The sequence below is a fragment of the Hemitrygon akajei genome, chromosome 25, assembly GCF_048418815.1.
Source record: "Hemitrygon akajei chromosome 25, sHemAka1.3, whole genome shotgun sequence".
Classification (NCBI taxonomy): Eukaryota; Metazoa; Chordata; class Chondrichthyes; order Myliobatiformes; family Dasyatidae; genus Hemitrygon; species Hemitrygon akajei.
Window position 1 is genome coordinate 53,743,889 of NC_133148.1, and position 15,988 is coordinate 53,759,876.

At 48.5% G+C, this 15,988-nt stretch overlaps 1 protein-coding gene across 2 annotated transcripts in view; it reads left to right on the plus strand.

Annotated features, from left to right (window-relative positions):
• fen1 (flap structure-specific endonuclease 1) overlaps positions 1-9,163 on the plus strand; it is a 141,900-nt gene extending 132,737 nt beyond the window's left edge. For both annotated transcript variants that reach the window (XM_073029455.1, XM_073029456.1), the window contains exons 9-11: positions 6,818-6,969; positions 7,170-7,287; positions 8,782-9,163. In XM_073029455.1, coding sequence (XP_072885556.1) covers positions 6,818-6,969; positions 7,170-7,287; positions 8,782-8,850 — 339 coding nt within the window. In that variant the 3' untranslated portion in view covers positions 8,851-9,163. The remainder of the gene's footprint in view (positions 1-6,817; positions 6,970-7,169; positions 7,288-8,781) is intronic.
• Positions 9,164-15,988: the final 6,825 nt, after the last annotated feature.

The window sequence follows — 15,988 nt, forward strand, 5'->3', positions numbered from 1 at the left end:
ATAAATCAACCATGACCGAATGGTGGAGCAGATTCGATGCGCGGAATGGCCTAACTCTGCCCTTGTGTCTAATGGCCTTCATTACGATAATCTTAAAGCTATCACATAGCCCTAAGACCTATGAGTGAACACTGCCCTCTGCAACTGGATCCTTGACTTGTTAGGGTCACAGGGAAGATTATAAGACATAAGAGCAGAATTACACCATTCTCCTGCATTCTCCCTGCAACCTCAACCTCTGCTTCAAACATACTCAATGACTTGTTCTCCACAGCCGTCTGCAACAGCAGGAGAACGGGGTTAAAAAGCACCCATGATTGATGGAGCAGTCTCAATGGGCCACATTCTGCTCCTATATCATTTGATAGATAGATAGATAGATACTTTATTCATCCCCATGGGGAAATTCAACTTTTTTTTTCCAATGTCCCATACACTTGTTGTAGCAAAACTAATTACATACAATACTTAACTCAGTAAAAAATATGATATGCATCTAAATCACTATCTCAAAAAGCATTAATAATAGCTTTTAAAAAGTTCTTAAGTCCTGGCGGTAGAATTGTAAAGCCTAATGGCATTGGGGAGTATTGACCTCTTCATCCTGTCTGAAGAGCATTGCATCGATAGTAACCTGTCGCTGAAACTGCTTCTCTGTCTCTGGATGGTGCTATGTAGAGGATGTTCAGAGTTATCCATAATTGACCGTAGCCTACTCAGCGCCCTTCGCTCAGCTACCGATGTTAAACCCTCCAGTACTTTGCCCACGACAGAGCCCGCCTTCCTTACCAGCTTATTAAGACGTGAGGCGTCCCTCTTCTTAATGCTTCCTCCCCAACACGCCACCACAAAGAAGAGGGCGCTCTCCACAACTGACCTATAGAACATCTTCAGCATCTCACTACAGACATTGAATGACGCCAACCTTCTTAGGAAGTACAGTCGACTCTGTGCCTTCCTGCACAAGGCATCTGTGTTGGCAGTCCAGTCTAGCTTCTCGTCTAACTGTACTCCCAGATACTTGTAGGTCTTAACCTGCTCCACACATTCTCCATTAATGATCACTGGCTCCATATGAGGCCTAGATCTCCTAAAGTCCACCACCATCTCCTTGGTCTTGGTGATATTGAGACGCAGGTAGTTTGAGTTGCACCATATCACAAAGTCCTGTATCAGTTTCCTATACTCCTCCTCCTGTCCATTCCTGACACACCCCACTATGGCCGTGTCATCAGCAAACTTCTGCACATGGCAGGACTCCGAGTTATATTGGAAGTCTTATGAACTCTCCCCTTAGCCTCTAACCTGAAACGCCTGTCCTCTGGTTTTAGACATTTTTACTCCAGGGAAAAGATTCTGACTATGCCTCATAATAATTGAAAAAAAAAACACTATCATAATTTCCCTCAGCCCCAACCACTCTAGAGAAAACAACTCAGGTTTATCCAACCTTTCCTTATAGGTCATGCTTTGTAACCCAGGCAGCATCCTGAAGAACATTTTCAAACCATCCACCTCCTTCCTATCGTGGGCTGACCAGAACTGTGCAATGCTCCACGTGCCATTCAACCAGAGCTTTATAAAGCTGCAATGTAACTTCCCACTCTTCAACTCAGTGTCTTGACTAATGAAGACAAGCATGCTGTATCCCTTCTCAGCTTTACTAATGTGCGTGTTTCTGTGACAATGAGAGTTTGTACACAGGTTAGTGTAAGTTATGAACTCATCAGTCTCCCTCTTTAGAGAACCCAGCCCAAGTTTGTCCAGCCTTTCCTTGTAGCTAATATCCCCTAATCCACATAACACTCTGCTAAAACTCTTTGGCTCCCTCTCCAAATCCACCCCACCCCACCTATCTGCAACAGGGTGACCAGACCTGCACACACCACCAGGCTCACCAGAGTTTTAAATGATTGCATTGTGACTTGTACTCAATGCCCTGGGTTCAATCCTGCACCGATTCCATTTCATTCTCTCCGTGTTCCCACCAATATATTTCCTGCAGATTCCCACCCTCGCCTGCACACTGGAGACAATTTACAGTGGCCTGCTTCCCCACCGACCCACATGCTTTTGGAGTGTAGGAGAGGACCAGAGCACCCGGGGAAACTGATGGGAGTCAATGGAGAACAAGCAAACTCTGCAGCGACAGTGTCGTGCTGGGCAAGGGTGGTGGAGGTGGAGAGGGTCAACATAAGAACATAAGAGATAGGAGCAGGAGTAGGCCAATCGGCCCCTCAAGCCTGCTCCACCATTCAACAAGATCATGGCTGATCCAATCTTAACTCTAGTTTTCACCGAATCCCACAAGGCAACAGTGCCAACCAACAGGGCACCATGCCGCCCATTTTATTTTATTATTCATCCCGCCCAAACCCATGTGATCACCCGGGGAAAAAAAAACAAGTTGCCAATTGAGGAGAAAAAATCTGGAAAATTCCTCTCCGACCCATCCAAGCTATCGAAAACTGGTCCAGAAGATCACATGGCTGATCTAAACCTAGCCTCATGTCCACTTACCTGCTTGCTCACCGTATCCCCTAATGCCATTTTTATCCAGGAAAATGTCTATCTCCGTTTTGAATTTATTGAGTGTAGTAGCTTCCACAGCTCTCTGGGGCAGTAAATTACACAGCCCCACTACCCTCTGAGTGAAGAAATTTCTCCGCATCTCAGTCCTGGAACAGCATCCCCTTATTTTAAGATTATGTCCCCTAGTCCTAGTTTCACCCATCATTGGGAACATTCTCCCCGCATCCACCCGATCAAGCCCTTCACAATCTTATATGTTTCAATAAGATCGCCTCTCATTCTTCGGAACTCCAATGAGTAGAGTCCCAATCTACTCAACCTCTCATCATACATCAACGCACCCATCCCCGGAATTAACCTAGTGAACCTTCTCTGCACTGCCTCGAGAGCCAGTATGTCCTTTCTTAAATATGGACACCAGAACTGCACGCAGTACTCCAGGTGTGGTCTCACCAATACCCGGTACAACTGCAGTAAGACCTCCCTGTTCTTGTACTCCATCCCCCTAGCAATAAAAGCCAGCATTCCTTTGGCCTTCTTGACCACCTGCTGCACTTGCATACTAACTTTTTGTGTTTCCTGCACCAGGACCCCCAGATCCCTTTGCACAGAAGCACTTTCCAGTTTCTCTCCATTTAAATAATAACTTGCTCTATTATTTTTCCTGCCAAAGTGCAAGACCTCACACTTGTCAGTATTATATTTCATCTGCCAAATGTCTGCCCAATCACTCAGCCTATCTATGCCCCCCTGCAGGGTTTCAATGTCCTCCGCACTTATTACACTCCCTCCCATCTTTGTGTCATCAGCAAACTTCGATACGTTGCACTTAGTCCCTTTCTCCAAATCATTAATATAGATTGTAAAGAGTTGGGGTCCCAACACCGACCCCTGCGGAACACCACTAGTCACCAACTGCCAGTCTGAGAATAAACCATTTATTCCAACTCTCTGTTTTCTGTTAGAAAGCCAATCCTCCACCCATGCCAGAATATTATCCCCAATCCCATGATTTTTTACTTTAAGTAATAATCTTTGGTGTGGCACCTTGTCAAATGCCTTTTGGAAGTCCAAATACACCACATCCACTGGTTCCCCTTTATCTACCCTATATGTTATGTCCTCAAAGAACTCCAACAAATTTGTCAAACATGACTTCTCTTTTGTAAAGCCATGCTGACTTTGTCCTATTAAGCTATGTTTATCCAAATGCCCTGTTACTGTTTCCTTAATTATCGATTCCAACATTATCGATTGCCAACCACAGATGTTAGGCTAACTGGCCTATAATTCCCAGCCTTCTGTCTATTGCCCTTTTTAAATAAAGGAGTTACATTAACATTTTTCCAATCTGCCGGGACCATTGCCAAGTCCAGCGAGTTTTGAAAAATTATCACTAATGCATCCACAATCCCGACCGCCACGTCCCTTAAGACCCTAGGATGCAAGCCATCTGGTCCAGGGGATTTATCCACCTTCAGTCCCATTAATTTATCAAGCACCATTTCCTTGGTGATTTGAATCGTAGTTAGCTTCTCTCCCCCTAGAGCCCCCTGTTTATCCAGTAATTGGGATATTTTGAATGTCCTCTACTGTAAAAACTGATACAAAATATTTGTTCAGCGTTTCCGCCATCTCCATGTCCCCTACCATTAATTTCCCTGTCTCATCTTCTAGGGGACCAACATTTACTTTAGCCACCCTTTTTCTTTCTATGTAACTATAAAAACTCTTACTATCTGCTTTTATGTTTTTCGCCAATTTACTTTCATAATCTATCTTCCCCTTCTTAATCAATCTTTTTGTTATTTGCTGCTGATCTTTAAAAGCTTCTCGATCTTCAATCTTCCCACTAGATTTAGCTACCTTATATAACTTTCTTTTTAGTCGTATACTTTGCTTTATTTCTTTACTTAGCCACGGATAACTATTTTTTCTTTTACACCCTTTTTTCTTCAGTGGAATATATTTTTCTTGATAGTTGTAAAATAACTCCTTAAATATACACCACTGATCAAGTACCGATCTAACCTTTAATCTATTTTCCCAATCCATCTTAAGCAATTCAGCTCTCATACCATCATAGTCTCCTTTATTTAAGCTCAGTACGCTTGTTTGAGATCCAACCCTCTCATCCTTTAATTGAATATGGAATTCAACCATGTTATGGTCACTCATTCCAAGGGGATCCTTTACTAGGACATTTTTTATTAGTCCTGTCTCATTACACAGGACCAGATCTAAGACTGCTTGCCCCCTTGTCGGCTCAGTAACGTATTGTTCAAGGAACCCATCCCGAATACACTCAATAAACTCTTCTTCAAGGCTGCCGTGTCCGACTTGATTAGTCCAGTCAATATGAAAGTTAAAATCCCCCATAATTATAGCTGTTCCCTTCTTACAAGCCCCAACTATTTCCTGATTTATGCTCCGACCAACTGAGTTACAGCTGTTTGGAGGCCTATAGACTACTCCCACCACTGCTTTTTTCCCTTTACTATTTCCTATTTCTACCCAAATTGTTTCGTTATCCTGATCCTTTGAGCCAATATCATTTCGCTTTATTGCAGTGATTTATTGCTTTATTAACATAGCCACCCCACCTCCTTTTCCTTCTTGCCTGTCTCTCCTAATTGTCGAATACCCTTGTATGTTTAATTCCCAGTCCTGGTCACCCTGCAGCCATGTTTCCGTAATTGCCACAATATCATAGCCATACGTAATTATTTGTACCGTCAACTCATCAATTTTATTCCTAATACTACGTGCATTCAAATAAAGGACTTTCAAATATGTTTGACACTTATTTCCTACCTTTTCCTTTTGTACAGCTTTACGCTTATCTCCGTACATTCTTTCCCCTCCTGACACACTCTGTCTTTTTATTCCTCCACTTTTACCTACATCCATTACCTTCTCCATTGTCTTTTTAATTATTTGCTCTCTAGAATGCTCCCCCCCACTAATTAGTTTAAAGACCTCTCTGCAGCCCTAGTTATATGATTCGCCAGGACACTAACCCCAGCCCGGTTCAGGTGAAGCCCATCCCTCCAGAACAGTTCTCTCCTGTCCCAGTACTGGTGCCAGTGTCCCAAGAAGCAAAACCCACTTCTCCCACACCAGTCTTTGAGCCACGCGTTTAACTCCCTAATTTTATTTAACCTAGCCAAATTTGCTCGTGGCTCGGGTAATAATCCAGAGATTATTACCCTTGAGGTTCTGTTTTTTAATTTGACCCCTAGCTGTTCATATTCCTGTAACAGAACCTTCTTCCTTGTCCTATCTATGTCATTAGTACCGACGTGTACTAAGACAACTGGATCTTCCCCCTCCCACTGCAAGTTTCTCTCCAGCCCAGAAGAGATGTCCTTAACCCTGGCACCAGGCAGGCAACATAGCCTTCGGGACTCTCGCTCTCGGTTGCAGAGAACCCTATCTATCCCCCTGACGATACTGTCCCCTATTACTACAACATTTCTATTGACTCCCCCCTCTGGAATGGCCCCCCACTCCACGGTGCTGTGGGCAGGTTGCTCATCCTCCCCACAGTCCCCGCTCCTGCCCTCACAGGGAGTTAAAGCCTCGAATCTGTTGGACAAGAGCAAGGCCTGCATCTCCTCCAGCCCTACCTCCTGGATTCCCCTACTTGCCTCACTCATAGCCACACCATCCTATGCTTGACTGCAATCTACATTAGTTAATCTATTAGGTGTGGCTATCTCCTGGTACACGGAGTCCAGGTAACTCTCCCCCTCCCTGATGTGTCGCAGTGTCTGAAGCTCGGACTGCAGCTCATCAATATGAAGCTGGAGTTCCTCGAGCAACAAACACTTGCTGCAAATGTAGTCGCCGTGTCCCTCAATGGGGTCTACCGGTTCCCACATCTCGCAGCAGTAACACATCACCTGCTCCATGCTATATAGTTAATTTAATGTACTAGTATTAGTTATGCAAGAACCCTTTGCCCCAATACAGCTAACTATCACACTATTTAACAATACTTTTAAAGTTATAAGTGTAAAAGGAAGCAGGACTACTTACCAAGCAACTAGCTGTGAGAGCTCTGCAGCTCCGGTCTTCCTCGCTTCGCCCGGTTCCGCCGAAGCCCGATGAGCCAAAGCCCTTAAGCCTCCACTCTACTCCTGGCTCACTCCACTGCCCGCAACGACGCTGCCCACTGTATCGGGCTGTGTTCCTTTTAAATCTCCCGCACTTCACTGCCCGACGTCACACGCCTGCGCAGTCAAGTGGGCCCTGGGCTGACTCTCGCTTCCCTGCCCTGCAGAAATACACGCTCCCCGAGGACTGGATGTACAAGGAGGCCCGGCAGCTCTTCCTGGAGCCAGAGGTGGTACAGGCCGAGTCGGTGGACCTGAAGTGGACAGAACCGGACGAGGAGCAGCTGGTGGCCTTCATGTGTGGGGAGAAGCAGTTCAGGTGGGTGGAGAAGCAGTCACGCCTGGGGTTATGTGAATATCATATCCCTCCCCTACTTCCCTCATCTGTCCCTAACCTGGCACACTATTCCCCTGCTGGGTCCCCTCCCTCGTCTTTGTGGTAGTGCGTTCCGGGGCAGGAGGGCGGCTTCCAGTCACAGTCCCTCACTGTCTCGCCTCTCTGTTTCTCCGTGCCATTAGTGAGGATCGAATCCGGAGTGGGGCCAAGAAGCTGCAGAAGAGTCGTCAGGGCAGCACCCAAGGGCGACTGGATGACTTCTTCAAGGTCACCGGGACCCTGACCTCTGGGAAACGCAAGGTGGGTGGTGTTTGGGGCAGAGTCCTTCTGTCACTGGGGGTGGGAAGGTGGGAATGCCAGCTTATGAGGGTCTGGGGTGACTGAGAGGCTGATTGCAACTGTGTATAGAGCAAGAGGGGATGGTGGGAGTCTGACTCACTGGGTGTAGGGCAGTGGTCCCCAACCACCAGGCCACGAGGAAACGATATGATTTGGCGATATGAAATGATATGTCAGCTGCACCTTTCCTCATTTCTGTAACACCCACTGTTGAACTCGAATGCACGTGAGGTCATCAGTCGCCTAAACGCATTGATACCCTCGCGCCAGGAGTCATTGATCGGCCTCAGGTAACTGGCCGGTGAGAAGCGCCGTTGCTACTGGCCTGGAGTGCCGCCTTTAAACTTGTTTAGCACACCAAATGTTCGTGGCGAACCCGGTGCTAAAATATTCACAGACGACCTAATTCGGGCTCAGGGTTTCCTAAGTAGCAGAGCAGCTACCTCCCTGCAATCTACTTTAAGTCATACCTCGAGCCAAACTTTTGCCGGCCGATAGATCCTACCTACCTACGGGGAGAGGGAATGGCGGGCACGCGCCCTGTCGCACTCCTCGCTCGGTCAGTCGCTCTCTCTGAACTGTGGCTCCGGCATGGGGACCTCCGGCCCTTACCTTGTCCTCTCACCCCACCCACGACAAGCTGCACCTGGCCAAGGCATCTGGTGGCGGGCAGGCAGGAGGCTGGAGTTCGGGCCCGGAGGCTGTCTAATGAGGCAATGAAAACTGCTTTGGCACCTTAAGTCCCAGCGCTTAAAGACAAACCCATTGAGTTTCTTGAGCGGAAAAAATGTGAGCAAGCAAGACAGGAGCAAGTGCTAAGAGCGACGAAACTAAATTGCGGAATAGATAAGGAACCCCTTTCGAGTATTGCTGTTTCCCATCACCCCTCGATGGGACCGTCTTCTTGCAGACTCCCACTGATTCAGCGATATTGGTGTGTTGCAATGATTTTATATGTTCACATGAGGAAAATATGCGCTGTGTGTTTAATATGAAATTCGTTAGATAAACCCTTTTAGAACCGAAATTGCGTGTATTAGCCACTTATAAGTGACTCATAGTTGACTTATCACCTATATTCTGGTTATGATTAACACCCCCCCACCGTCGGCCAGTCCACAAGAATATTGTCAATATTAAACCGGTCCATGGTGCAAAAAATGTTGGTGACCCCTGATGTAAGGGAAGGGATTATGGTGTAAGGGGGTGGGTTGATGTGGGCAAGAGAGTCTGACTGTGGGTGGGGTGAGTGAGTCTGAGTGGGTGGGGACTGTGTGACAGGAGAGGGATGGCAAACTGAGGGAGTTTCACTGTGAGTGGGGAGTGGGTGATGGGGCTAGTAGGGGCTCCAACTGTAGGTGGGAAGGGGTTGACAGGGTGGGGGAGTTGCCCTGAGGATAGGAATGTGCCTTCACTGTTCTTGGCACTGACGATTCCATCACCTCCCACCTCCAGGAGCCGGAGCCCAAAGGATCCGCCAAGAAGAAATCGAAATCAGCCTCCAGCTGGAAGAGGGGCAAGTGAGCTCAGCTGGGGAGTGTCAGCCTGGGGAGACCAGCCACAGGGGTGGGGCAGCCATCTGAGGAGCATTCGCTGGATTGTCGGCGGTGTACCACCTTCAGCCATCTCAACCCCCCCCCCCCCCTGCATCAATCCACTCCGGTGATCCTTGCCCAGTTTCTGCTTGTGTGTCCTCCCCCACCCTGTCCCCACCCCAGCACGCCAGTGGGAGGACGTGTCAGTATCAGCGGAGGCTGGACTGTTCAGGAACAGACTGTTGAACTCATCATCTTTTTTTAAATATGCTTCATGCTTTAAATAAAATGTCCTGCAAGGATGGTTCTCGGTTTGCTGCCTCGCCCTCCCTTCCCTCTAAACCCTCTGCCAACTATTTGGCCTTTCTCCTAACAATACGTCCTCCCAATTATCAGTCCAGTAAGCCCCAAATCTGCTTCCAATGTATCATTGTTCTTCTGTAAAGAAAGAGATGGATGCTGTCCTTGAAACTCCAGGTGCAGACTCTACGTTGAAGGTATGAACATTGATTATTCAAATTTGAGTAACCACTCCCCTGTTTCTCCCCCCTCCCATTTTTTGTTTTTCTCATTCTTGTGACCCTCTTACCCCTTCTCCACTGCCCATCATCTCTGCACCCCTCCCATCTCTACATACTGGCCCTCCCCTACTCAAAAGTGGCAATTTACAGTGGCTGGTTAACCCACTGTGGGACCGGGCCACCTGTGTGAATTGCACATGGATAACGTGCAAACTCTGCACATATAGCAGCAGCGTTCTCTATTGAACTCCGTTCTCCGAAGCTGCGGGACAGCCGCTCTACCTGTGGGCAACTTTGTGCTGTTGACCTTGACCTCATCAATGGAGCTGGTTTCTTATCGTCACATGCACTGAGGCACATTGGAAAGCTGGTTCTGCATACTTTTCAAATGGATCAAATCATTCTGCGGTGCACTGATGTTGTACAAGGTAAAACTCTCAGAATACAGAATGAAATGTGACGGTTACAGAGAAAGTGCAGTGCAGATAGATGATAAGGTGCAAGATCGTATCGAGGTAGATTGTAATGTTAAGAGTCCATCTTATCAGACAAGGAAGCTATTCAATAATCTTATAACAATGGTGTAGAAGCCTTTGTATCTTCAGCCCGGTGTGGGGTGAGTGGGGTCTTCTGTTAGCTGCTTCACTGAGAATTGAAGACAGAGTCCATTGAGGGAAGGCTGGTTGCCATGATGTGCTGAGCTGTGCCCACAACTCTCTGCTGTTTCTTACAGTTGTGGCCAGAGCAGATGCCATTCCGAGCTATGATGCATCCAGATAGGATGGTTTCTGTGATGCATGGCGAAGGTTGACGGGAAGGTGCCAAATTACTGTATCCTGGGGAACTGGAGGCATTGGGGAGGTTTCTTGGCTCTGGCATGTACATAGTTGTCTCAACCTCAGCACTGTTGATGTAGACAGGAGAGTGCGTACCCTCTAACACCCACCCCACCCCGAAGTGAATGAGCAGCTCTTTTGCTGACGTTGAGGAAAAGGTTGTCACGATACTAAACTCTCTATCTCATTGTTGTACTCAGCTTGTCGTTATTTGAGATACAGCCCACTGCCGTGGTATCATCTGCAAAGAGAAAGATCTGATTTTGTTCCCTGACAAAGCGGCCCGCAGTGTTGCCCGTGCTCCCATCCGCAGCTACACTGCCTGACCTGCTGTGTGTTTACAGTGCTTCTTGTTTTTTCTCTGGGAATTCCTCCTCATCTCTGTTCTAAAGGGACGTCCCAAGGATGTGGCCTATAGTCCTAGACTCTCCCAGTACTGGAAATATCCTCTCTATGTCCACTCTTTGTAAGCCTTTCAGTATTAGGTAGGTTTCAGTGATACCCCCTCGTTCTTCTGAACTCCATTAGTACAGGCTCAGGGCCATCAAACACTCTATTGTCAGTCTTTTCATTCCCAGTATTACTCTCATAAACCTCTGGACCCTCCCCAATGCTGGCACATCCTTTCTTACATATGGGGCCCAAAATTCATCATGGACTAGATGGGCTGAAGGGCGTTTCTGTGCTGTGCTGTGCTATGCTATGACTAATACTGCAAATGTGTGCTGACTAATGTTTTATAAAACCTCAGCATGATGCCCTTGTTTTAATATTCTCGGCTCTTGAAATGGAAGCTAACTTTACATTTGCCTTTCTTACTACCAACTCAACCTGCAAGTTAACCTTGAGGGAATTCTGCACTCTCAAGTCCCTTTCCACTTAATATTTCTGACTTTTCTCCCCATTGAGAAAATAGTCATCCCTGCTTCCTCAACACTATCTGCCCCTCCACCTCTCTTTGTATCATCCGCAAACTTGGCCCCAAAGCCGTCAGTTCCGTCTTCCAGATCGCTCACCTCTCATGAGCCTGCAGCTATAGTTAAGGTAGCAGATGCCAGCCCTGACACCCCAGCTTTTTCCATGCGGTGACCATCCGGCAGGAGCGCCGATTCACCTCCAATAGCTCTCCAGAATCTCGTCACCACCCGGGACATGGCAGCTTGTCGATCGGTACCTCCGGGCTGAAGTTACAGAGCCGGCGGCAGCAAAAAAAAAATAACCCGCATCCAGCAAAGGTGATTTTTCCCAAGTGGTCAGGCTGGGGTTGTTAGGGCCGCCAGAGGCGAACTTCCCAGCAGCAGGCGGGGGTGGTGAAGACAGGGACGATGAGATGTCTCAATTTAGGCCGTTGTTGAGGTTTGGACATATCTCGGAAGAGGGCAGGAAGCGCTGGGCTCGGAAAAACTGGAAGCAAAATCCAGGTTCCTGCAAGGCAGCTGGGACGAAGGAGGCATGAGTTCATACTGGAACTGAAAAGGAGAAGTTAGAATGGGGATTGCCCGTAAAAAAGAAGTCTGGACTTGTTTGCGTAAGGACCACTGGGAGTGGGAAGTGGTAGAGTTCGACTGTGAAACAGATGGGTGTGTTTAAGGTTTTGTGGCCTTCAGGTTGAGAAATCACGTTGGTCGGGAGGCGGCTGGGTCTGTGCCGTGACAGGCGCATTCCTTCCCTACCCTCAGACCCCGGTGGGTGCCCTGTGCTGTCCCAGCTCGTGGATGGGAGGAGAGACGAGTTCACTGAATCGGGAACAGGACTTGAACTCCACTCCGCTGACTGGAATCTGGCTTGCATCTTGCACAAGAGGCTATAAGATTCATGGGGAGTTTCCTGGCCAAGACTAGACCGCTCTAGACATTTCTCTTCCTCTCCTTTCGAAATCTGAAACATCCCGGCTAGTGTGTGTGGAAAATCTCGAGGCTTCCTGTGTGTGTGTGTGTGCGCGTGCGCGTGTGCCCGTCCATCCTTCTCATTGTTGGTGCGTCTGTCTACCGGTCGGCGTCGAATGTCACCTTGAGCTTCATTTTCTTGCACGCATAGTAGGTGTGCAACAGAAGACTAACTGCAAATAAATAAATAATGATAATGGATTGTAGAGTCCTTGAAAGCGAGTCTAGGCATGGAATCTGTCGACCCAAGGCTCTCTTCCTCCCGCCCGACGGTGGAAGCGAAAAGAGCATGGCCTGGATGGTGGACGCTGCTTTCTTGGGACAGCACTCCTAAAGTGCTCAGTGCCACGGAGAGGTTGGCTGGGCTGTATCCGCCTCTTTCCGTGGATTTCGTTGCTGGGCTTTGGTGTTTACGCACCAGGCCGTGATGCCACCACTGTGCAGCTACACAAGTTCGTCATGCCGAATCTGCGCAAACTTCAAAGAAAGCAGCGGCGCTGACCTGCTGGTCCCAGCACAGGTTCTCTGAGATGGTAGCGCCAAGGAATTTGAAGTTGTGTGTGTCCATGTCTGTAAATGTCATTTGCGCTGACATTTGTACTTTTATGACCCAGTACAGTACAAGAAATAAAAGTTACACTAGTTACAATAAAAACTGAAATAGTGCAAAGGAGAAACAGCGAGGCAGGGTTCAGGGTTCGTTCAGAAATCTGATGGCGGAGGGGAAGAAGCTGTTCCGAAAACGTTGAGAGGAGGTGATGTCCCCGGTCGTGATGCCTGTTAGGGTGTGTTTATGTATGTGTGCACCTAGCGATGTATGTACTTGTCTCTGAGTGTCTCTGTGTTTTCTGCTATTGTGTCCGAACCTGTAACTCGCTCCACCTCGGGATGGAGCAGTAAGGTGTGTCTGGAAGCCGTAGGCGGGGTCCTTTGGCCCGAGATGACAGTGGACTGCTTGCTGGATCCCTCGCCCTCCACCCGAGAGGCGCAAGAGTGGGAGGTGCAATAGATATTCTCGTTCCCAGAAACGGCCTGGGAAGATGTTGGGTCTCTCAGAGTCCTGGAGCACAGAAACCGGCCCTTCGGCCCAGCGCCTGCTTACAGGCCTTGTCGCCCACAGACGCTGATCCCATTTGCCTGCATCAGGTCCATATCCTTGCATGCCTTCGCTTTTTCAATGTCTGAAGGTCTCCCAAACGCGACGATTGTATCCAATTCTACTGGTGAGGTCCAGATACCAACTACTCTTTATGTAAAGTAAAACGTCCCTCCCCCTCAGTTTCCCGTTAAAACCCCTAACTTCAACCTGTGTACCTTCATGTCAGTAACCTTGTGAATGAACGTGGCCACCTGACCTTGCAGGATGGTCCGCGGGAAGAGCGTGTCTCCCCACCTGCTGAGGGGCATTCGGTCGGTTATGGGGACCGAAATGCCTTCTTCCACCGCCAAGTTGAAGTTCATGGTTTTCACGCACACAAGATATAAATGCCATGAAAATTCGCTTTTTTTTTTGCAGCGCAATATTCTACAAGGCGAGGGCACAAACTTAAATACGCATCGATTATGCGTAACTTGCAGGTGTTTAAAATAACCAATACAATAGTAATGATCCCAGTGAAAGACTGCGAAAAAGAGGGGAAAATGCGTCCCAACACTCGGCCAGAACACGTCTCATCGCGTGGAAGTTTTTTGTGTCCAGGACGCCACCGTGTGGGCGGGAGATACGCGAGGTTTGACAGCGAAGGAGTTAATGGAAGCGAGGCGGAGCTGGCCCGGGTCTATTACTGGGTGCCTGTAACTGATTTAGCTCCTGGCCAGTGAGGGTTTTGGCAGAGTCTGGGGGAAGGAAAGAGGGCGCAAAGCAGGGAACTGCATGTCTCTCTTTTTCTCTCCCCCCTTTTCCTTGTTTTACTCTCCATCGCCACTCTTTCTTCCTCCTGCTCACTCTTTTCTATCCAGCTCTCCTCTTTCCATCTCTCCCCTACCCTCACCCCGTTCCCCGGGAGAGAGCTAAGAGGAGAGGTGCGGGCCGCTGGAGGAAGGCGAGCAGTGGCGGATTCCCTCCAGCCGCTTCCATGTCAAAGGTGATGGGTGAGACTTGCACTCCCAAATCCCTGCCACCCAAAAAAAAAGCTTCGTGAAATAATGGGAGGAGGGGCGGTCATTAGTAAATTTCCCCCTTTCTGTACTCCTAATAACTGAGTGGGAGGGGCATGGGATTATGTCACAGAGCGGGAGGCTGCGAACCTTATCTATGCCCCTCAAGACTAAACGTCTACGAGGCCACCTCTCGGCCTCCTACATTGCAAGGACCTGTCCAGTCTGCTTACAACCCAAACCCTTCAGTCCCAGTAACGTCCCTCATGAAGCCTTTCTGCACCCTCCAGCTTAATGACATCCTTCCTACTGTAGGGCGACTAGAACTCCAAGTGTGATCTCAACAACACCTAGTACACTTGTGACATGGCGTCCCAATTCCTGGGTCAGCACCCCAACCCGTGAACACCACCCTCTCTCCTTTGACACCATTGTGTGGCTATATCCCGCGGTCTCTGTAGCCTTTTGCTCTTCATAAACTTGGGATAATCTTCATAAATCTCTCGGGATTCCCCTGCACCACTTTGCTCATGCCCTCTTTAAGCCCTCCTGATTTCCTGCTATACTAATCAAGATACTCGGTTGATCCGCTGTCTGTTCCTTTGTGGGTTTCAAGTAATCCTAGAATAGTTGTTACGTTGCTATTCTTGTTCTGGGTTAACTTCGGATTGGATGGATTGAAATGTAACTCCGCTTGTTAAGAAAAGATATAAACGAGGGAATGGTCCAACTCTGACATAAGTGGCCGAGTTCATTATTACACTGTACACAGTATAAAGGATAAAACAGTGGCGTGGGTCCGGGGGTTGGACGCAGAGCGGAAGCGGACGATGTCTAGTCGGATACCCGAGGCGTCAGTGCTAACACCAGCTCTTCAGTACCTATATCAGCCTCCGAGATTGCAGTCGACATGAAACTAGATTGGAGGGTTAGTCCTGGAGGAACTTGGATGTCGCGGTGAATTGGACAGGAGAGGGAACGTGCAAATGCATATGGGCGTGAATGGGGGCTTCTCCACGCTGTTGGGGAATTGTCATCAGAGGGGAGAGACACAGAGGAGGTGCAGCAGGACCTGGGCGTACTTCTGCGTCAGTCTTTGAGGGAGGAAAGGCGTCACGGCGAGGCTGGGATGAGTTCGCAACTGACTGGGTAACGTCACAATGAGGCTGTGGTGACGTCAGAATAAGAATGATGTGAGACATGATATCATAGTTATGCTTGAGGTGTCGTCCAATGAAGAAGGGGTGATTTCACAAAAAAAACCGGCTTGGTGAGCTCACAATGGGAGCCGGTGACTCCACATTGAGATCGATGCTGTCAAAATGACGCCACAGTGAGAGGAGTGATGTCACAATGTGGAATAAGGGTCACGCTGGGGGCCGGGTGAGGGAGGAATAATGTCACAGCATAGGCCGCTGCTGTGGGAACCCAATCGGTCAGGATGTGGTGGAGCTGCAGCTGCACAGGAAGGGCCAGAGCGGCGTCAGTGACGGCACTAGCGAACCACAGAGCGCAGAGGTAAACACAGTTTTGCCGTCCACAGCTCCCCTGTTTATCACAGCCATCAGCAGGATGACTGCCCCCAGCTGGAACCACAGGGTGAGGAGAGGAAGTATTTATAGAGCGCGCCAGCAGAGTGAGTCACAGGCCGTCCCGAGCACAAAAACAAACACGGCTGTGAAGTCATCATCACGTGCAGTTCACGAGAACGAGGGCCACACGGAGAGAACAACACTCAACCACAGCCACCATGTCTATGCACGCCATCATCAGAAGCAGATGTATCT